Source organism: Babylonia areolata, chromosome 13, assembly GCF_041734735.1.
Source record: "Babylonia areolata isolate BAREFJ2019XMU chromosome 13, ASM4173473v1, whole genome shotgun sequence".
Taxonomy (NCBI): domain Eukaryota; kingdom Metazoa; phylum Mollusca; class Gastropoda; order Neogastropoda; family Buccinidae; genus Babylonia; species Babylonia areolata.
Genome location: NC_134888.1, coordinates 8,184,103 through 8,208,291, shown reverse-complemented (window position 1 = coordinate 8,208,291; position 24,189 = coordinate 8,184,103). Strand labels below are relative to the sequence as shown.

Genomic DNA, 24,189 nt, shown 5'->3' with positions numbered 1-24,189 from the left:
TAGATAATTACGATACATGAAAATAACGGCAATCTATGGATTAAGCACCAGTTATTTGAAATTGTTCACTACCAGTAATGACCGAAGTCGGAATCCCGAATTTCTATTCCGACTGGAAATTCCAATTTCCAGTTATGAAATCGGAACCCCTGTCCGATAACCAAATCGGGATTCTGACCGGTTATTCACAACTTCAGCACTACCACTATGTAATAACGTTTATATGTCAAGAACTGAAGTTCTGTTGTTTCGGGAGCATATATAATATCTGTGTTTCAGTGTGGTGCATGAGCACTCTGCACCAATATCTGTGTTTAGTGTGGGTGCAGGGCACTCTGCACCAAGATCTGTGTTTCAGTGTGGATGCACCAATATCTGTGTTTCAGTGTGGGTGCAGGGCACTCTGCACCAAGATCTGTGTTTCAGTGTGGATGCACCAATATCTGTGTTTCAGTGTGGGTGCAGGGCACTCTGCACCAGTATCTGTGTTTCAGTGTGGATGCACCAAGATCTGTGTTTCAGTGTGGGTGCAGGGCACTCTGCACCAACGTCTGTGTTTCAGTGTGGATGCACCAAGATCTGTGTTTCAGTGTGGGTGCACCAAGATCTGTGTTTCAGTGTGGGTGCAGGGCACTCTGCACCAGTATCTGTGTTTCAGTGTGGGTGCAGGGCACTCTGCACCAGTATCTGTGTTTCAGTGTGGGTGCAGGGCACTCTGCACCAAGATCTGTGTTTCAGTGTGGGTGCAGGGCACTCTGCACCAGTATCTGTGTTTCAGTGTGGGTGCAGGGCACTCTGCACCAATATCTGTGTTTCAGTGTGGGTGCAGGGCACTCTGCACTACGATCTGTGTTACATTGTGGGTGCAGGGCACTCTGCACCAAGATCTGTGTTTCAGTGTGGGTGCAGGGCACTCTGCACCAATATCTGTGTTTCAGTGTGGGTGCAGGGCACTCTGCACCACGATCTGTGTTTCAGTGTGGGTGCAGGGCACTCTGCACCAATATCTGTGTTTCAGTGTGGTTGCACACAGATCTGTGTTTCAGTGTGGTTGCAGGGCACTCTGCACCACGATCTGTGTTTCATTGTGGGTGCAGGGAACTCTGCACCAAGATCTGTGTTTCAGTGTGGGTGCAGGGCACTCTGCACCACGATCTGTGTTTCATTGTGGGTGCAGGGCACTCTGCACCAATATCTGTGTTTCAGTGTGGGTGCAGGGCACTCTGCACCAAGATCTGTGTTTCAGTGTGGGTGCAGGGCACTCTGCACCAATATCTGTGTTTCAGTGTGGGTGCACCAAGATCTGTGTTTCAGTGTGGTTGCAGGGCACTCTGCACCACGATCTGTGTTTCAATGTGGGTGCAGGGCACTCTGCACCAGTATCTGTGTTTCAATGTGGTTGCACACAGATCTGTGTTTCAGTGTGGGTACAGGGCCAGCCCAGTGACCTGTGTCCAGCGGATCCCAGTCTGCAGCTGGACACCTGTCTGACCAATCTGGAACGTCTGTCCGTGTCAGACTTCTCACAGACACACTGCAGGTAGGTCTATCAGTGACGGACTTCTCACAGACACACTGCAGGTAGGTCTATCAGTGACGGACTTCTCACAGACACACTGCAGGTAGGTCTATCAGTGACGGACTTCTCACAGACACACTGCAGGTTGGTCTCTCAGTGACGGACTTCTCACAGACACACTGCAGGTAGGTCTCTCAGTGACGGACTTCTCACAGACACACTGCAGGTAGGTCTCTCAGTGACGGACTTCTCACAGACACACTGCAGGTAAGTCTCTCAGTGTCGGACTTCTCACAGACACACTGCAGGTAGGTCTCTCAGTGACGGACTTCTCACAGACACACTGCAGGTTGGTCTCTCAGTGACGGACTTCTCACAGACACACTGCAGGTAGGTCTCTCAGTGACGGACTTCTCACAGACACACTGCAGGTAGGTCTCTCAGTGACGGACTTCTCACAGACACACTGCAGGTAGGGCTCTCAGTGACGGACTTCTCACAGACACACTGCAGGTAGGTCTCTCAGTGACGGACTTCTCACAGACACACTGCAGGTAGGTCTCTCAGTGACGGACTTCTCACAGACACACTGCAGGTAGGTCTATCAGTGACGGACTTCTCACAGACACACTGCAGGTAGGTGTCTCAGTGACGGACTTCTCACAGACACACTGCAGGTAGGTCTCTCAGTGACGGACTTCTCACAGACACACTGCAGGTAGGTCTATCAGTGACGGACTTCTCACAAACACACTGCAGGTAGGTCTCTCAGTGACGGACTTCTCACAGACACACTGCAGGTAGGTCTATCAGTGACGGACTTTTCACAGACACACTGCAGGTAGGTCTCTCAGTGACGGACTTCTCACAGACACACTGCAGGTAGGTCTCTCAGTGACGGACTTCTCACAGACACACTGCAGGTAGGTCTCTCAGTGACGGACTTCTCACAGACACACTGCAGGTAGGTCTCTCAGTGACGGACTTCTCACAGACACACTGCAGGTAGGTCTATCAGTGACGGACTTCTCACAGACACACTGCAGGTAGGGCTCTCAGTGACGGACTTCTCACAGACACACTGCAGGTAGGTCTATCAGTGACGGACTTCTCACAGACACACTGCAGGTAGGTGTCTCAGTGACGGACTTCTCACAGACACACTGCAGGTAGGTCTATCAGTGACGGACTTCTCACAGACACACTGCAGGTAGGTCTATCAGTGACGGACTTCTCACAAACACACTGCAGGTAGGTCTCTCAGTGACGGACTTCTCACAGACACACTGCAGGTAGGTCTCTCAGTGACGGACTTTTCACAGACATACTGCAGGTAGGTCTCTCAGTGACGGACTTCTCACAGACACACTGCAGGTATGTCTCTCAGTGACGGACTTCTCACAGACACACTGCAGGTAGGTCTCTCAGTGACGGACTTCTCACAGACACACTGCAGGTAGGTCTATCAGTGTCAGACTTCTCACAGACACACTGCAGGTAGGTCTATCAGTGACGGACTTCTCACAGACACGCTGCAGGTAGGTCTATCAGTGACGGAATTCTCACAGACACACTGCAGGTAGGTCTATCAGTGTCAGACTTCTCACACACTGCAGGTAGGTCTCTCAGTGACGGACTTCTCACAGACACACTGCAGGTAGGTCTATCAGTGACGGACTTCTCACAGACACACTGCAGGTAGGTCTCTCAGTGACGGACTTCTCACAGACACACTGCAGGTAGGTCTATCAGCGACGGACTTCTCACAGACACACTGCAGGTAGGTCTCTCAGTGACGGACTTCTCACAGACACACTGCAGGTAGGTGTCTCAGCGACGGACTTCTCACAGACACACTGCAGGTAGGTCTCTCAGTGACGGACTTCTCACAGACACACTGCAGGTAGGTGTCTCAGTGACGGACTTCTCACAGACACACTGCAGGTAGGTCTCTCAGTGACGGACTTCTCACAGACAGACTGCAGGTAGGTCTCTCAGTGACGGACTTCCCACAGACACTGCAGGTAGGTCTATCAGTGTCAGACTTCTCACACACTGCAGGTAGGTCTCTGAGTGACGGACTTCTCACAGACACACTGCAGGTAGGTCTATCAGTGACGGACGTCCCACAGACACACTGCAGGTAGGTCTCTCAGTGACGGACTTCTCACAGACACACTGCAGGTAGGTCTATCAGCGACGGACTTCTCACAGACACACTGCAGGTAGGTCTCTCAGTGACGGACTTCTCACAGACACACTGCAGGTAGGTGTCTCAGCGACGGACTTCTCACAGACACACTGCAGGTAGGTCTCTCAGTGACGGACTTCTCACAGACACACTGCAGGTAGGTGTCTCAGTGACGGACTTCTCACAGACACACTGCAGGTAGGTCTCTCAGTGACGGACTTCTCACAGACACACTGCAGGTAGGTCTCTCAGTGACGGACTTCTCACAGACACACTGCAGGTAGGTCTCTCAGTGACGGACTTCTCACAGACACACTGCAGGTAGGTCTCTCAGTGACGGACTTCTCACAGACACACTGCAGGTACACATGCTCGTGTTTGGATGGGTGGATGTAATGGATGTGTGTGTGTGTGTGTGTGTGTGTGTGTGTGTGTGCGCGCGCAGAGAGGCACTGGCCGCGTGGCGATGTGCTCGCACCGTGGTGGCGTCATGTCTGCACAGTCAGCAGGACATCCTCAAAGTGCTGGGATCCCACGCCAGCCTCCCCGGCCTGTTCAGTGTACCGCCTCTGTCCTTGTGTGAGTGATGTGTTGAGGTTCAAACCTCTGTCCTTGTGTGAGTGATGTGTTGAGGTTCAAACCTCTGTCCTTGTGTGAGTGATGTGTTGAGGTTCAAACCTCTGTCCTTGTGTGAGTGATGTGTTGAGGTTCAAACCCCTGTCCTTGTGTGAGTAATGTGTTGAGGTTCAAACCCCTGTCCTTGTGTGTGTGATGTGTTCAGGTTCAAACCCCTGTCCTTGTGTGTGTGATGTGTTCAGGTTCAAACTTCTGTCCTTGTGTGAGTGATGTGTTCAGGTTCAAACCTCTGTCCTTGTGTGAGTGATGTGTTGAGGTTCAAACCCCTTTCCTTGTGTGAGTGATGTGTTGAGGTTCAAACCTCTGTCCTTGTGTGAGTGATGCGTTGAGGTTCAAACCCCTGTCCTTGTGTGAGTGATGTGTTGAGGTTCAAACCTCTGTCCTTGTGTGAGTGATGTGTTGAGGTTCAAACCTCTGTCCTTGTGTGAGTGATGTGTTGAGGTTCAAACCTCTGTCCTTGTGTGTGTGATGTGTTTAGGTTCAAACCCCTGTCCTTGTGTGAGTGATGTGTTCAGGTTCAAACCCCTGTCCTTGTGTGAGTGATGTGTTGAGGTTCAAACCCCTGTCCTTGTGTGAGTGATGCGTTGAGGTTCAAACCCCTGTCCTTGTGTGAGTGATGTGTTGAGGTTCAAACCTCTGTCCTTGTGTGTGTGATGTGTTGAGGTTCAAACCTCTGTCCTTGTGTGAGTGATGTGTTGAGGTTCAAACCTCTGTCCTTGTGTGAGTGATGTGTTGAGGTTCAAACCTCTGTCCTTGTGTGAGTGATGTGTTGAGGTTCAAACCCCTTTCCTTGTGTGAGTGATGTGTTGAGGTTCAAACCTCTGTCCTTGTGTGAGTGATGGGTTGAGGTTCAAACCGCATCCATGTGTGAGTGAGGCTGGATGTGTGGTTGTCTGTCAGTCTGTGTCTACCTCTCTCTATCTGACTCTCTGTCTGTGTCTGTATCTGTATGTCTCTTTCTCTCTGTCTTCCTCTCCCCCCCCCCCCCCCCCCCCCCCCCGCCCCCGCCCCCTTCTCTCCCTCTCCCTCTTTCTCCTTTCTCTCCCTCTCTCTTTACCCCCTCCCCGCCCCTGTCTCTCTCTCTCTCTCTCTGTTCTTAGAGGGCGTGCACGAGCACATGTTTCTCTGTCTGTGTATCAGTGTGTCTGCATTAATTTTCTCAACATGTCTTTTTGTGTGGAATTTCTTTCATGGGTTTATCAACCATTTCATGTTGTGTTTGTCAGGACCACTTTAATGTATATCCTGCATTTCATGACGAGTTCACCAACTATTCATATGAGTTAAAATCACACCGCCCGCTGAAACGTTTATGATTCTATCGCTATGGAAAGCATGCCAAAATCATGTTTCTGGTTTAATTTAGAACTCTTCCGATAAAATAGATTGAAATTACATCGCCAGCTGATACGTTTATGATTTTGCTGCAATGGAAGTCGTGCCAAAACCAAGCTGAAGGTCTAGTTTATAATTCTTCACATAAATATTCCAACCACACAACGAATTTTTTCAGGCTTTAAACAGTGACCAGAACGAGGCTGTGACCTCTGAAGGTCTTCAGGGTCACCAAGCCTCGCGTGCCTCGTGACCTTGACCTCATCACTACTTGGGGTATCCCCGGACTGTGTGAAGCATCCCTTCAAAATCTTGCTGATTGTTTTGTCTGTTTCGGTTTGTCTTTTCCATGTTTTCATTCAGTTTTTATTTAGAATTTTTACTTTTATTTTTCAAAGTTTCCAGAGTCTGTTTCGCATCTATCACAAAAGTAAAATCAATCAGCCAGGACGAATCACACCCAGCTTTTGGGGTTTTCGAGATGCTCCCCTCTGGTCGACGGTACAGAAGTATGAGGATGAAAACCAATCGCTTCGCCATTAGCTTTTCCCCCAAAGCAGTCAATGCCCTGTCTCTCGAACAAATCAAGTATGATTAAATAGAACTGTGCAATCAACAACCATCTACCTGAAGATCTAGTCATCAGCCCCATCCACATTAATAGGCGGCATAAGTTTTTGTATTTGATATGCACATGTATGTATCCTAATTTCTACTGTATCTGTGTATGATTTTCGCTTTATGTTTGTACCTTTTTATGTACTAGCCCCCCCCCCCCCCCTCACCCCCCCTCCCCAATATTCCTTGTGACCGCAGTACACTTGGTAGTAAGGCATATTCTATTCTATTCTATTTCGTCTTCTTGGTATGTAGCATGCTGCAGCTCAAAGCAAGACGTGTTTTCTCATTCTTTCACTCGATCTTCTTCTTTGTATCAATTTCTTTTCTTTTTTTTTTTTTCTTTTTTCTTTTTTTCTCATTTAGCCCCCTGAATCCCAGCAGATTGTGCTACATGTCTTTCTTCATCTTCTTCTTCTATTCTTTTCTTCCTTTTTTTTCTTTTTCTTTTTTGGTGAAGGGAACTGACTGGAATAAATAATTGAAAACTGGTCCTACGTATGTTTGTGTGCGCATATAAAAGTCAATGAACGCGCACGCGTATGTGTGCGTGTCTGTGCGTGTGTGTTTGTGTGTGAAAGAAAGAGACAGACAGAAAGAAGAGAGAACGCGTGTGTGTGTGTGTGTGTGTGTGTGTGTGCGCGCGCGCGCGCGCGCGTACATACGTGTGCATGAGGGGGGATGTTTGTGTGTGTGAGTGCATGCATGCATTGGTGAGGAGAAATAAGAAGGGAGTGTTTGCATTTCGTGTTTTCTTCACTACACAACGATGGCTCACTGCTCAATGATGGCTCACTGCTCAATGATGCCTCACTGCTCAATGATGGCTCACTGCTCAATGATGGCTCACTACGCAATGATGCCTCACTGCTCAATGATGACTCACTGCTCAATGATGGGTCACTGCTCAATGATGGCTCACTACGCAATGATGCCTCACTGCTCAATGATGACTCACTGCTCAGTGATAACTCACTACATATTGATAGCTCACTGCATATTGATGGCTCACTACATATTGATGGCTCACTGCTCAATGATGCCTCACTGCTCAATGATGGCTCACTGCTCAATGATGGCTCACTGCTCAATGATGACTCACTGCTCAGTGATAACTCACTACATATTGGTAGCTCACTGCATATTGATGGCTCACTACATATTGATGGCTCACTGCTCAATGATGGCTCACGACTCAATGATGCCTCATTGCTCAATGATGCCTCACTGCTCAATGATGACCTAACACACACACACACACACACACACACACACACACACACACACACACACACACACAGAGTGAGAGATTTATTGATGTACAGGTAAGCTAAAAATAGATCGATCACAACATACTGGTGGCTCACTGCTCAATGATGGCTCACAACACATTGACGGCTCACTGCTCAATGATGGCTTAATCACTACATATAATTGGAATGTCACCACGCTGGAAAATGCCACATGTCCAGCAACCGCGACATTGCACCTTTTATCACACACACACACACACACACACACACACACACACACACACACACTGATGTACAGATAAGCTAAGAATAGATGGATATCCAACATGTATTGAAATGTCACACTGCTGGCAAACTGTATAGATAAGCAATACAGTGGGAACAACTACTTCAAAACTATTTCATGAAAAAAAAAAACCAACGAATTTTCAAGATCATTTTCAGTTTCTGAAGGAGGCGTCACTGCATTCGGAGAAATCCATATACGCTACGCCACATCTGCTACGCACATGTCTGACAGATTGTCAATCAGGCTTTGAGAGTACGCACATATATTTGCTTACCTACCAGAGTGGATTTCTTCCACAGAATTGTGCCACATTACAACACTTATGTTGCCACAGAGAATTATCAGTGCATCGAGTGCGTGCTGCACACGGGACCTCAGTTTATTGTCTCATCCGAAAGACCTGACGCTCAGTTTGACTTTCCAAATCTGGGAGACGAAACCAGACCCTCACGGACACTGTACTGGCTGATAATCGTCTTAACCATACTGCCACCTTCCTACCGTGTTTAGAGAGTGTAGTCAAATAATAGGGGGATGCTTTGATTATACACACCGCATGTCTTCTTTATATTGATCTGTTCAGGACATGATACAATTACAATTGACAAAAGGATGCAATGTCTGCAAGCCCACAAATTATGATGTGATAACATTGTCCACTTTTAAGATAGTCGGCGGGGCAAGGCAAGGCAACAAGTTTTATTTCATGTGTTTTCTAGGGGCATTGAATTATTATACATGAGGCTATTTTACACACACCATATAAGAAAAAAGATTGATTTAAAAAGCAAACAAACAGAAAACGACAACACGAACAAACAAGCAAATGCACATCAACAAATCATTTTCCCTTCGGAACAGACAATGTCATTTTCTGAGATGATTTCTGCTGGCAGGATATGACGTACGTGTATCCTTCCCAGAATGCATTATGTTTATTTGTCAGCATCCGATGGTCCGGCCATAATTTTGCTGATGAAGTCTGCAACAACAACAATAACCATAATAACAGCAAATCTAATTCAATAAATCAATCAGTGAAAAACTTCGAGAAGAACCTGATTTCGGCAATGGACTGAGAAACACACTCTGTATGTGTGTGTGTGATCTACATTTATTTAATCATTCATTCATTCCTTCATTTATCTATTTATCATCTTTTTATCCCTCAAGGCCTGACTAAGCGCACTGGGTTACACTGCAGGTCCTGTCTGGGGCCAAGGAGCTTGTTATGCAGTTGGGTTGGTGTCCGCCACACAGTGTCTCTGAGTCCCTTCGGAGGGGGCGTGAGGGTGGGAGGGGGGGCGAGGGGGGGGGAGGCAGGACCGAAAATTGTGTTCTGGTGTTCTAGACCACAGGAACAGGTGGAAGATGGTGCCAGCTTCATCTTCCTGAACAGATGGGCATTGAGACGGCAATGGCCAGCTTGTAATTTTATAATCACCACCTGTTGCCAGAGTTGAAGAAGGTGATATGCATCCCTTGTGGTTCTCGGTCGCAGCATTGCCTTCACGAGGGCCTTCGTCACTACATGCATCAGGTAAATCCTAAACCACAGGTGGCGGATAGGGGGACGGCCCTCAGACATGAGGGTTAGCTACGACATCCACCACCCCGGACCAACTGGCGATGTTTCTATCATCAGGATGGGACAGGACAAGAGGTGGCACTTTTGCACTCATTGAAATACCCCATGCCCTACGACGGGTTCATCATTGGATCAAGAGGTGTGCTATGACCTCTTTCCACGAGTTGGAATCCTCGGATAAACACCCTGCCTGTGCTCACAGGGCAGGTCTTTGGGCCATGAGCTAAGGGTGAGGTAAGCCCGACAGAAACCCTGCGTGCTGAAGACGGCACACTCTAACAAACTACAACACCATGCATCTATGACAGTGTCAGACAGCTCCATGATTATGTTGATGATCATTGATAATTACTGCTACCCCCTCGGCAAAGTTCCATAATTATGTTGATAGTCATTTAGAATCACTGCTACCCCCTCGGCAAAGCTCCATAATTATGTTGATGTTCATTTAGAATCACTGCTACCCCCTCGGCAAAGCTCCATAATTATGCTGATGGTCATTGAGAATTACTACTACCCCATCGGCAAAACTCCATAATTATGTTGATGGTCATTGAGAATCACTGCTACACCATCAGCAAAGCTTCATGATTATGTTGATTGTCATTGAGAATTACTGCTACCCCCTCAGCAAAGCTCCATGATTATGTTGATTGTCATTGAGAATTACTGCTACCCCCTCAGCAAAGCTCCATGATTATGTTGATTGTCATTGAGAATTACTGCTACCCCCTCAGCAAAGCTCCATGATTATGTTGATTGTCATTGAGAATTACTGCTACCCCCTCAGCAAAGCTCCATGATTATGTTGATGTTAGTAGTCATTGAGAATCACTGTTACACCCTTGGCAAAGCTCCGTGATTATACTAATGGTCATTGAGAATTACTGCTATCTCCTCGACAAATCTCCAAAATGACGTTGATAGTCATTGAAAATTACTGCTACCTCCTCTGCTAAGCTCCAAGATGATGTTGATAGTCCATGAAAATTGCTGCTACCACTTTGGCTAAGCTCCAAGACATACGCCATCTGAACTGACCTACCTGCGTATTTAATGTTTCCTTCCAGATCGACCTCCACTTCAGTCAGCTCCATGATACGGTCCACGTCTTCGTCAGTCAGCCTCTCGCCTGAAATAACAGACCAGCTGTTGTCACTATCAACATATGTATGTATGTATCTATCGATTAGATAGATTAATTGATTTGTTTATTCATTTATCATTTATTTATACGTTTCCTTCTGGTAATCGTATCTCTGTCTTCCAGCTGGCAGAACAAAATCCGTCAGTCAGCATACTTTTTCCTGTCATGGTTAAGCCATCACAAAATCCTTCCATGTAACAATAGACACTCAACTTCCACAGCCACCCTTCCATGTAACATTAGACACCCCACTTACATAGCCATTCTTCCATGCAACAATAGACACCCCACGTTTACAGCCACTCTTCCATGTAACATTAGACACCACACGTTCACAGCCACTCTTCCATGTAACAATAGACAATCCACTTCCACAAACAGACACTCCACTTCCACAGCCACTCTTCCATGTAACATTAGACACTTCAGTTCCACAGCCACTCTTCCATGTAACATTAGACACTTCAGTTCCACAGCCACTCTGCCATGTAACATTAGACACTTCAGTTCCACAGCCACTCTTCCATGTAACATTAGACACTTCAGTTCCACGGCCACTCTGCCATGTAACATTAGTCACGCCACTTACATAGCCATTCTTCCAAAGTTCAATGTAACATCCCCACCCCCTTCACCCACCCATGGATGTCAGGAGGTGGCGGCACTCCGCAGCGGAGATAAAGCCCTGGCCCTCTCTGTCGAAGGACTTGAAAGCTTCCTCAAAATCCCGGAAAGTGCCCCACTCCTTCACCTGGCCCATCTGTCGGTAGATGGCTAGGAACTGGTCCAAAGATAACTGCTTCTCTCCTACACACACACACACACACACACACACACACACACACACACACACACACACACACACACACACCAAATAGGTAAATATATAAATAAGGACGGGGGAAAGCGGTTATTGTGGATCCTTGTTAATATCGGATCCAAGATCCTATGGCCTTGTCAAAACAAGTCTTTCAAGGAACTGTTCTGGGATTGACAAAGAATCGAAGACAGAAAAAATGATGGACTGACAACATTGCAGTGTAGACAGGAGAACCATTTGTAAACGCCCAGGCTTTGACACACAACCTGGAGGAATCTGGTGAACAGTTCTTGTGCGGCGCCCCAGTGACTCTTCACAGACGTAAGGGGGAAGAAGTAGTAAAGTTTTCCGCGCTTTTCATTGGAAAAAAAAAAAAAAAAAAAATGTTTTTATAGTGTTATGGTCTGGCCGATTTCACAAGAACCATCTTCAGGAAAATCTGCCACATTGTTGTCTGTCACCGTCTCGGTTTTGTGAGGTTTGCTTTTTGGGGACGGGGTGAGTGATGGGGTGGGGGAGGTGAGAGGCTTTTGTACTGGTTTGGGGTTTGGGTTTTGTTGTTGTGTTTTTTTGTTTGTTTTTTGTTTGTTTTTGTTGTGTGTTTTTTAATACAGGGCTATTGTTTTAGGTGGAATCACTAGCAGATCCATCTAGTTCTATGTCTCTTCAACAGTGTAGTGATGCTGACGCCATTTTCGTCGATTGCACGATGTAGGTGTATATTTGGCTGCACTATAAGAAAGAAAGAACGAATGAATTAAAATTTTGATACCATGTGAATGAAATCACTGCTTATCAAACGATAGTCAAATAAAATACCGGACGAACCAGTGTTCATTCTGTGGCACATACACTGTCCTGTTTGGACTGTCCTAAAACACTATATCTTGCTTTCACCTTGTGCCTTAGACACAAATGAAGAAAAACGTTCTGTTATAAACTATTTTATCTATGATCAAGACGTTGACATTTTCACGGTGTGTGAGACTTGGTTTCTCCCCACAGGTGATGATGCCAAGTACAGAGACCTCGCTCCTCCTGGGTACAGCATCTTCTCCTTTCCTCGCTTTGCCCGTGGTGGCGGCATTGCTGTCGTCGTCGCTGACTTCTTCACCCCCTTCATCTCCACCACCACTGATTTCCCCTTTCTTCACCCCTCATTTGAACTTGGCATGCTCACCCTCACCCTTCCCTACCACACCTTTCACTTCTTCACCCTTTACCGCCCGCCCCCCAGTACCAAAAACCATCTGAGGGACTCAATGCTCATAGACAAGTTCCCCGAGTTGCTGGCCTGTTGCAACTCCCTCAAAGGCTCCTATATGATTGTGGGAGATTTCAACTTCCACTGCGATGTTCCCAGTAATACCAAAACTGCCAGTCTTATCGACCACATCGACTCTTTTGGTCTGATCCAAGCTGTCCGTGTCCCCACACACCAGCATGGTCATACACTGGACTGGGTCGTGCACAGGGCTGACCAGACCATAATAAAGTCCCTGACCATTAACTACTCCCTGCTCTCTGACCATGTGTGCCTCCAGTGTCAGCTGGACCTGTTGAGGCCCCCACTTAGCCAGGTCTATGTGCAGGTGAGGAATCTAGCCAGGCTGGCGGCCTGCCCCCCTGTTTCTGCCGATGACCTCAACCAGCTGCTGGCTGACCTGCTGGACCAGTACGCCCCTGCCACCAGAACGGAGGGTCTCCCAACGCCCGGTATCACCGAGGTTCTCTGACGGTGGCCCCCAGTTGCTGGAAGCAAAGCGAGAGCATCGCAGAGCCGAGACACTGGCTAAAAACAAGCCTCACCGTTCACAAACAGATATTTCATGCTGCTAACAAAGCTGTGAACAATTTAGTACACGCTGCCAAAACTGCATATCAAAATGCCAAAATTGCTGCATGTGCCACCTCCAAAATGTTATATACGATCAACAACAAACTCCTTGGCAAATCCGACCCCTCTTCCCACCAACATCCCACCCTCCCAACTTCCACAAGTATTTTCCAATTTCTTCACCAGTAAGATCCTAGACCTCCGTCAGACTCTCGACTCTCCTGACCCACATTTCTTTGGCACCCCCTTCACCTCTCTCCAGCCTGTCTCTATTGACACTGTCAAGAGAGTTGTCAGACAGTCAAGCATTAAAACATGTTAACTTGACCCTTTTCCCGCTTCCTTCCTCAGCCACTGCCTTGACACACTTCTTCCACACATCACTGCTGTTATTAACAACTCTCTTCTGTCTGGCTCCTTTCCCATTGTGTTTAACTCTGCTACCTTACGGCCACTGCTCAAAAAGCTTGACCTCCATCCGGACTCACTAAAGAATTACAGACGCGTTTCTAATCTTCCCTTTTTCTCAAAAGTCACCGAGAAAATTGTCCTTGCTCAATTTCTCGACCACCTCAGCACCAATATTTTGAATTACCCATTTCAGTCTGCTTACCGCACTGGCCATAGCACTGAGACAGCCATTCTCAACACTGCGAAGGATTTATTAACTTCTCTTGAAACAACGAAATATCAATTCTTTCTCTCCTTGGTCTTTCAGCCGCCTTTGATTCTGTTGATCATCAAGTTCTCCTCAACCATCTGAATCGCACTTTTGGAATCTGCAATCTTGCTCTCTCATGGTTCCGCTCGTATCTGTCTGTCCGGTCCAATGTTGTTTCTGTTTGCGGTCTTTCATCCTCTCCGTCCGACGCACAGTTTGGTGTGCCACAAGGCTCCATGCTTGGGCCCATTTTATTTGTTTTCCATACACAGCCGATTTCTACCATTCTCAAACATTATTCGTTTTCCCACCATAGCTTTTCCGATGACAACCAGCTGTATCTGTCGGGACCTCTGTCTCTCCTTCCCTCTCTCACTGACTCTACTCGGGCCTGCATCTCTGATTTGAAGACATGGATGACTGAAAACAAGCTAAAATCAAACGAGGATAAAACTGAAATCATGATTATCACCCCACAAAGACTTCGCCACTTAGTCTCTCTTCCTTCCTCAGTCTCCCTCAGTGTCACCGTAATCTTGGTGTTATACTCGACCAGTCTCTTTCCTATCATCAGCAAATTGCAAATATATGCAAATTGTGTTACTTTGAAATTCGCAGAATTGCATCCATTTGTCATGTCCTGACTGCAGATGCAACCAAAACTCTCCTCTTTGTCTTTGTGCTGTCCCGCCTGGATTATTGTAATTCCCTGCTTGTTGGTTCACCCAGCTACCTCACTGCTATGCTTTAGAAAGTCCGGAACCATGCTGCTTGTCTTCTCTTTTGTTCCTCTTAATTTGATCACGTCTCTCCTCTCCATGCTTTACACTGGCTCCCAGTACAAGAAAGGATTATGTACAAAATCGTCTCTCTTTGTTTCAAGTCCATTGACGCCACTGGTCCACAGTATCTTTCTGATCTAATTCATCCTTACATACCCTCACGCCAACTCCGCTCTTCTTCTGACACCCGCATGCTTAGGACCCCCCATCCCCCAACCCCCTTCCCTCCTCACCCCCTGTTCAAACCAAAACGTATGGCCAACGCAGTTTTTCATACCAAGCCCCCATTCTTTGGAATCAACTTCCTCAGCCTCTCCGTCACTCATCTTCGCTGCAATCTTTCCCACTCTCCTGCTCTATTTGTAAACGCCTTGGGCTTATTTTCAAGATTAGGAGTAAATGCTCATAATAGAAATAATGATAATAATGATGATAATAATATCTGTTTACTTATTTATCGATTTCTTTCACCTTGTAACACTGTTGCTTTCATCTTGAAACACTTTATCTGTTTCTTTCCCCTTGTAATAATTCGTCTGTTGCTTTCACCTTATAACATTATGTACTGCTCTCATCGTGTGAGTTTAACTATTTCCTGCATTGTATATTAAACCACTGTCTATATTACATAAAGTTCAGACCATTAACATGCATCATATGAATCCTACACCACTGTCTATATTACATGATGTCCAGACCAGTTACATACATCATGTGTATCCTACATCACTGCCCATATTATATGACATTCAAAATAATAGGTATATATGCATCATGTAAATCCTCAACAACTGCCCATATCACGTGACGTTCAGACTAGTTACATGCTTCATGTAAATCTTACACAACTGACAATATTACATGACATTCAGACCAGTTACATGTATCATATAAATCCTAAACCACTGCCGATGTCACATGACATTCAGCCTAGTTACATGCATCATGTAAATCTTACACAACTGCCTGTATCACATGACAGTCAGACTAGTTACATGCTTCATGTAAATGTTACACAACTGCAAATATCACATGACGTTCAAACCAGTTACATGCATCATATAAGTCCTAAACCACTGCCAATATCACATGACGTTTAAACCAGTTACATGCTTCATGTAAATCTTACACAACTGCCAATATCACATGATGTTTAAACCAGTTACATGCATCATGTAAATCCTACAGCTCTGCCCATATCACATGACGTTCAAAGCAACTACATGCATCATGTAAGTCCTCAACCACTGCCAATATTACATGACATTCAGAACATTGCATGTATCATGTCATTTCTAAACAACTGCCTACATCATGTGACGTTATGTAAATCCTAAACTGCCTGAATCACATGGCGTTCAGAACAGCACATGCAACATAATGATGACCTCACGTTCCTACCTGGACGTGCATCATGTAAACTGAAGACTCTTCACCCACCTGGTTTGGAGGTGCCGCCCGCACTGTGGACAGTGGAGAGAGTGGGGTTCAAACCCATGCACCTGAGTAAATCCCCGACCTTGGCGGCATCAATCAGCCCATCTCGGCCATCCCAGAAATCGAAGAGATCGAATACCTCTTGCACTTCTGAAACATCGGGCTTTCCCGTTTTTAATCTCTGAACCATTGGGCTTTCCTTTTTAACCTCTTAAACACTGTGCTTTCCTTTTTAACCCTTTCACTTCCATAACTATTTGTGATTGTTGCAAAATAATCACCAACCTCTTAAAAAATCACAAAAAGTAAAATTCAGCTGTTTCCTTGAAGGAAAATGAATGGAGAAAATAGTTATCATAACTTCAATGTTGACAGGATGAGATAACTCCCAATAAGGGGAAGATAACTCGGATTTTCATAAACACATTTATTTCATGGGTAGAAATGATGCTAAAATATTAGCAAACGTATCAAACATAACAACTAAGTGCAATTATATTGCTTCCTGCACTATCATGTTGCTTCAAACATAAACACTGTACATAACCACTCACATACACCCACACACCCTCCCATCCAAACACCCACAAACACTATCACACAATATTACAACACAAAAAGTCACTGTAAACAATAGTTCAGTTTGAAATCATCATCAGGATAACCAGAATCACCTCAACTGATCAACAACAACATTACTTTCGTTTTCTATCACGTTTTCATAGTTGTTATTGTCGATGTTGTGCAGAAAATCAAACAAAGTTCTAGGCACCTCTTCTGTACTGGACATTCTGGCAGCCATGTTGACATGCTGTACAACTTTTTGTTTTATAATTAAAAAAAATTTTTTTAAATTTTAAAAATCATAATCGAGCCAAAACTTGCCGAGAAATTGCTTCGGACACTCATCAAGGCAGTCGCCATTTGTACGGGAGGTAAGCGTATGCAACTGAGTGACTGCACACACACACACACACACACACACACACACACACACACACACACACACACACACACTGTGACACACACACATGCAATCAAAAGCATGCAGAGACTTCAAAAGTGTCTTTTATGTACGTAAATATGTATCTCACTCTCAGCTGAATTATGATAAAAACAAGCAATGGCAACGATCCATTGTGGAACAGACAATGTGTGTGTGTGTGTACATATAAGTACACACACACACACACACACACACACACACACACACACACACACTCAGGGAGAGGAAGAACTGGGCCACAGCCGCAGACACAACCAACCTGCCAACTCCTCTGGGCTGGACATGATGCATGAAGTTAGTCCGGCACGGCACAATCCTCAGCAGTCAGTTGCAGCGCTGCACAGTGTAATTGTGATCCTCAGTGCGTCACTAGTGGTCAGTTGCAGCGCTGCACAGTGTAATTGTGATCCTCAGTACGTCACTAGTGGTCAGTTGCAGCGCTGCACAGTGTAATTGTGATCCTCAGTACGTCACCAGTGGTCAGTTGCAGCGCTACACAGTGTAATTGTGATCCTCAGTACGTCACTAGTGGTCAGTTGCAGCGCTGCACAGTGTAATTGTGATCCTCAGTACGTCACTAGTGGTCAGTTGCAGCGCTGCACAATGTAATTGTGATCCTCAGTGCGTCACTAGTGGTCAGTTGCAGCGTTGCACAGTGTAATTGTGATCCTCAGTACGTCACTAGTGGTCAGTTGCAGCGCTGCACAGTGTAATTGTGATCATCAGTACGTCACTAGTGGTCAATTGCAGCGCTGCACAGTGTAATTGTGATCCTCAGTACGTCACTAGTGGTCACTGCAGCGCTGCACAGTGTAATTGTGATCATCAGTACGTCACTAGTGGTCAGCTGCAGCGCTGCACAGTGTAATTGTGATCCTCAGTACGTCACTAGTGGTCAGTTGCAGCTCTGCACTGTGAAATTGTGATCCTCAGTACGTCACTAGTGGTCAGTTGCAGCTCTGCACTGTGAAATTGTGATCCTCAGTACGTCACTAGTGGTCAGTTGCAGCGCTGCACAGCGTAATTATGATCCTCAGTATGTAGGACCCTCAATACTTCACACTGAAAACCATTTCCACCTGCCCACCAACTCAGTAGGATGAGAAACAAGGCTAACCTCTAACCAACACAGTTATATATCAAGAGTAAAACGGTATAAACCTCGATGAAACAGAACACAAGCTGAACGAACTGTGATTGAAGAAAAACGGCCACAACAAAATCTGAAAAACAGATATTCGATCTGATCAGACTTGTTACAAAGACCGGTCATAATTGTTCGTGATTTGCCTTGCCCAGAAAGGTCATTGTAAAGTCGCCGCAACAGTAAATATATCACGTGTCCCGCGCTCATATTGACTGTTGATATAACCGTTGGCTATAGTCAGGCACGGATTAACACTAATCCGTTCACAGACCAAGACGGCAGGCAACAAATGATCGACGTCATGTCCGCTTGGAGCAGAACTGCCAACGCGCTCACACACACACACACACACACACACACACACACGGCCGTTGATGCCGTGGACGTGTCATTGTACCAACTGAGCGTTTACATATTCTGTTGCGATTTGTGCACCGTGTATAACAATGATGGCGAAACTGTCACACGTTTTGTCAGTATTTACAAATAGAAGAAGAAAAAGGCCAACGTAACGTTGCTTTGTTGAAGATATTTAATGAAACTCTTTAATGTGGGGACACTTTGCAAAATAGATACCAGTTATAGTGAATCACTTCACGGGCATGTCTACCCGTTCGTACAAACCACCACAGTATCAGTATCAGTATCAGTATCAGTAGCTCAAAGAGGCGTCACTGCGTTCGGTCAAAACCATATCCGCTACACCACATCTGCCAAGCAGATGCCTGACCAGCAGAGTAACCCAACACGCTTAGTCAGGCCTTGAAAAAAAAAAAATATATATATATATATAATAAAAATAAAAAAATAAATAAAATAAAATGTTTGCATGTGCAAACAAATCCAATAATCCCCAGAATCCCCAGCACCCCGTCGTCGATCGCTTGCCCTCTTTGACCTGAGCTGGACCTGACTGACTATTAACTGATTATCAATTGGCCGACTACTAATTTGAACGGACTGACTTATTATTACTACTGACTGTCTGATTGACTTGCCTGTGATGATGACTGACTTTTGACTGACCAGCTATTGACTAACTGATTATCAATTCACCGACCGACTGACTGATTGACTGGCTGGCTATCAGTCAGCTTACAGAGTATATTGACTGACTGATTGACTGAATATTTACTGACTGACAGACAATTGACAGGTTGACTGACTATTAACAGACTGAGTGCATGATTATTGACTGACTGACTGACTGACTGACCGACAATTGACAGGTTGACTGACTATTAACAGACTGAGTGCATGATTATTGACTGACTGACTGACTGAACTGACTATCAGTAAACAGTGACTGACTGACCAACCGACTATTAACTGACTGACTATATATTGACTGACTTATTGACTGACTGCATAGTTATTGACTGACTAACCGACCGACTATATTAACTGACTAACTATATTGACTGGCTGACCGACTGACTGCATGGTTATTGACTGACTGACCGACCAATTACCATGGGTTAATTGACTGACTGACTGACCGACTATTGACTGACTGTAGGGTTACTGACTGACTGCATGGTTACTGACTGACTGACTGACCAACCAACCGACCAACTATCAGTTAATTGACTGACTGACTGACCGACCAACTATCAGTGACTGACTGCATGACCGCATGGTCACTGACTGACTGACCGACCAACTGAACAACTACCAGTTGATTGACTGACTGACTATTGACTGACTGACTGCATGGCTATAGTGACTGACTCACTGATGATGATTGACTATTGACTGACTGCCTGACTGTTAACTGATTGACTGACTATTGACTGATTATTAACTGACTAAGTGTTGACTGGCTGACTGATAGATTAACTAACTGACTTACCTACTGACTGACTGTTAACTATCAACTGAGTGTGGACTATCTTACTGACTATTAACTGACAGACTATCAACTGACTGATGCAGTTAACTACACTGGCATTGTGTCACCAAAAGAGACTCAACACTGCTTCAGAGGCAGGACGTACAGTAGTGTTCAGTGGTGTTTGGTTCACTTTTATCGTGCAAAGGCTGACTGATACTGCTAAAGTTGGGTAGCACATGCTACTGACACTAATTACATATTGTTCACTGCAGGCAGGAGCTCAAGCACAACAAATCGACGTAAATTAAATCAAGCACATTAATCCATATCTTCATCGACAAAAGCAACAAAGATGTCACATTTGGTCCAGTCTGTTTCCTGTTGCAGAGAATGCGTATGTCTTCAATTCTGGTCAATAGATAATTATAATTATAGATAAATGAATATTTAACATTAAATAACAGAAAAACATTACATTGAAAACTCTCTCTCTCGCTCTCTCTCGCTCTCTCTTTCTCTCTCTCTCTCTCTCTCTCTCTCTCTCTCTCTCTCACACACACACACACACACACACACACACACACACACACACACACACACACACACTGTTTTTCTTCCTCAATTTTTCGCCAAGACAAGATAACCTTCTCTTGCAGAATCGACCTGCATTACTTCCCTTAGTAGTTATTTACATCCGGGGCGTTAGTAACCAGGCAATACCGCACGCAAGGACAGTGGCGACTGTGGGATTGCTGAGAACTGTGTACGCTTTGCCTTCGTCCACAAAAATTCAAGATGAACCGTCGGGGTAACAGCAGCGGTATTCTAGCGGAGCTAGAATGGGACGAAGGGTTGAGCATGCCGGTAGCAAACGTAGAAAACAAACAGATGGAAGATGAGGTGAGTTGATCGTTCGACATCTTGGTTTATTTATTGTTATCACATTCCCCAACCATGAAGATGATAGTCAACGGATTTGATATAAAGAACACACACACACACACACACACACACACACACACACACACACACACACACACACACAAGCTATTCCACTGTACAAGATTTTTTTTTCAATGGAAAATCAAAAACATACAAGTAACGGCTACATGTAAGTGATTAAGAGGAAGACTGACATGCAAAGTTACAAGACAGATTAGATACACTACACATTACAAAGTGATAAAAGGCATAGTATGATAGTTTAACATATATAGAAACAAGAAGCACACATAGTAAAATGTATTGTTTTTGTTGCACTAAAAAGTAATGATGCACAAGTATACAAATACTGATAAGAGACACACAGCAATTATGGGAGAACATTACTAATACTACACATCAAGGGAAGCATATGGGTTAGAGAGAGAGAGGGGTGCGGGGGGAAGCAGATAGAAACTGAGACAGAGTGTGTGTAGGAGGGGATCAAAATGAACAAAGAATTTTTCTGGGGGTGGGAGAGGTGGAGACACATATAATGTATACACATACTTACACAAACCTTCATGCATATACATACTCTGCACTAAAAATCAAAAGAAAATAAAACAAAGATTGAGATTGAAATAAAAGAAGACCTCGCAAATACAAGAAAGCAAGTAACAGGCAGTGTACAAATATAAAGAACGGATGTTTCATATTTAGGCAAGTTTAAAATACAAACAATAACAATATCAACAGATGAACAAGGTATCCAACATTATGGCACAAGGTGGGATAAGTAATGTTGTTGTTTTTTAATGTGGTTAGGGATTGGTTTTGTTTAATGGTATCTTGGAATGAGTTCTACAGGGTGATGCTTGAGTAAACCAAACTTGATTCAAACAGATTGATCCTTTGAATTGGGAGGAGAAAGGGGAACAGAGAGAGAGAGAGTATGATAATAATGATTATGATAATAATAATGTGCATTTATATAGCGCTACCCTGCTGCTCTAAGCACATTTAACAATAGATCTTGTAGAATAATAATGATAATAATAATGATATATTGTACTTACATGGCGCAAACTCCCCATATAATGGGCTCAAAGCGGCTCACATGAGATGATGCATATACAATTGTGTATACCACACACAAGCACATGAGGGCATAGAAGTGGAAGAACATCTATATAAACCAATACAATACTACAGATTGCAGATGTGAGTAATCACAGGAAAAAGGCACAAAAGATACAGGAATATATTTTTTTTAAATGTTAAGATGCAAACCACTCAAAATACTATTCTAAAAACAGTGTAACATCTCTCACAACTCAAACACATCTCACCTGCCTCACCCCAGCGCCCTACCCCTCCACACAAACACAACAAAGCACATGTTTGCACTAAGATGGTTTAGGGGGAGGTGGGGTCAGGAGAGGATCTGTGGTTTGAAATATTGTTTGAACAAGTAATTTTAACATTAGAACTGAAAGTTTAGCAGTGGAGCAGTATCTGAAATCTGTGATAGATATTTCTAAAACCAATGACCATTGTGTGCAAAAGTTCAGAAACCATGGGATTTCCACTGTGAATTTGCAGTGATTTTTTTCTTTCTTTTTTTTTCTTTTAGTTATTTACTGCACTTAACAGTGCTTGGTATGGCATATCCTTCATGAACTAGAAACCTTGAATGCATAATGTTTATTACATTCTGATCATGATTTGCACAAAATTTTCTGCTGATCTTGCATTCAAATTATTCAGTAAATCATTAATCACTATAATTTAGCAGTTGAGCTATATTTTTTATTACCATGAATGATGTGTATGTATATGTCACACTGTGCATGTGTGTGTGCATGTGTGTGTGTGTGCATGTGTGCTTGCATGCATGCATGCATGTGTGTGTGTGTGTGTGTGTGCATGTGTGAATGATTGACTGCTATCAAAATATTTCAGATATAAGTAAAGAAGAACAGTTTAAATTTGTATATATAGAATATGTTAAATTGTAAATAAGATTAGATTAAGCAAAATACATACAAGTATATTTTTTGTCAGGATATGTATACTGTCTGATATAGCTGATTATTTGAAAATTTTAAATTCTAATTTCAAAACTTTCCCTTCTGACTTCAGGTCCAGAGGAAACAACAAGCGATCATCCAGGAGAAGAATGAACTGGAGGAGATTGGGGACCGAGTCTCAGCCATGTCGGAGCACCTGAAGAATGTCCGCCAGGAACTGCTGCACACTCAGGTAGCTAGAGTTGTGTGTGTGTGTGTGTTTAAGTGTTGCTGTATATATTATATGTATACAAAGTCAAGTCGAAATGATCTTCATAGCCAGGATCAGCAACAGCTGTAGCAGCAATAACAGAACAACAAATATTATAGATAACTTCAAATATTAAAGAAAAAGAATAAGAACAAAAGCAACAACAACATTATTTGTTTATATTATTTGATTCTTAGATTAAAATTGATTTTCTCAATGGTGGTCATGAATTTTGCTGCTTTTTTTTAAATTGAAAAAAAAATTCTCATTTCTATTTCCCATGATGATTTGTGTTCACTTATTGGAAGAAAGACATTGATTGAATCCTTTGAACTTTGTATATGTCAGGGTGTTGTTGAAGCTCAGAATACAGGGATAGAAATGGAATGAACTTTGTATATGTCAGGGTGTTGTTGAAGCTTGAAATACAGAGATAGAAATGGAATGAACTTTGTATATGTCAGGGTCTTGTTGAAGCTTGGAATGCAGAGATAGAAATGGAATGAACTTTGTATGTGCCAGGGTCTTGTTGAAGCTCGGAATAAAGAGATAGAAACGGAGGAGCACATGCTGAAGATAGCTGAACGTGAAGAGGGCCGACTTGGACAGGAGATCCACCGCCTGAAGAAGGAACTGGATGAGCTGAAAGAACAGAAAAATATCTATGAAGTGAGTACATTGTCGTGTCTTTAACATCATTCAGATACACAAAAATATACACACAAATGCTCATAAACCGCAAACGTAGACGTGGACACACACGCACACATGCGAGCGTGCACAAAACACACAAACACACATACTTGTCTTAGTTTGAGTAGTGTAGAGAAAAAATACGAATTTTCCTGTGCCTTTCTCATATGGAAATTTAAAGCTTATTCAGTT

General features: G+C 44.2%; 2 protein-coding genes across 2 annotated transcripts in view; one reads left to right on the top strand and one right to left on the bottom strand.

The window, feature by feature from the left end:
* Positions 1 to 7,671: 7,671 nt before the first annotated feature.
* On the bottom strand, positions 7,672 to 18,372 carry LOC143288817 (myosin essential light chain, striated adductor muscle-like). The gene is made up of 6 exons (XM_076597454.1): positions 18,281 to 18,372; positions 17,379 to 17,455; positions 16,117 to 16,263; positions 11,216 to 11,383; positions 10,475 to 10,561; positions 7,672 to 8,823 (listed from the first exon to the last, which is right to left on the bottom strand). Exons 2-6 carry the CDS (start codon positions 17,401 to 17,403, stop codon positions 8,777 to 8,779), a joined length of 474 nt encoding a protein of 157 aa, XP_076453569.1. The 5' UTR covers positions 17,404 to 17,455; positions 18,281 to 18,372; the 3' UTR covers positions 7,672 to 8,776.
* Positions 18,373 to 20,817: 2,445 nt separating this feature from the next.
* LOC143289030 (coiled-coil domain-containing protein 39-like) overlaps positions 20,818 to 24,189 on the top strand; it is a 44,287-nt gene continuing 40,915 nt past the window's right edge. Inside the window, exons 1-3 of the mRNA XM_076597815.1 lie at positions 20,818 to 21,000; positions 23,167 to 23,286; positions 23,827 to 23,973. Of these exons, the coding sequence (XP_076453930.1) occupies positions 20,896 to 21,000; positions 23,167 to 23,286; positions 23,827 to 23,973 (372 nt within the window). The 5' untranslated portion in view covers positions 20,818 to 20,895. The remainder of the gene's footprint in view (positions 21,001 to 23,166; positions 23,287 to 23,826; positions 23,974 to 24,189) is intronic.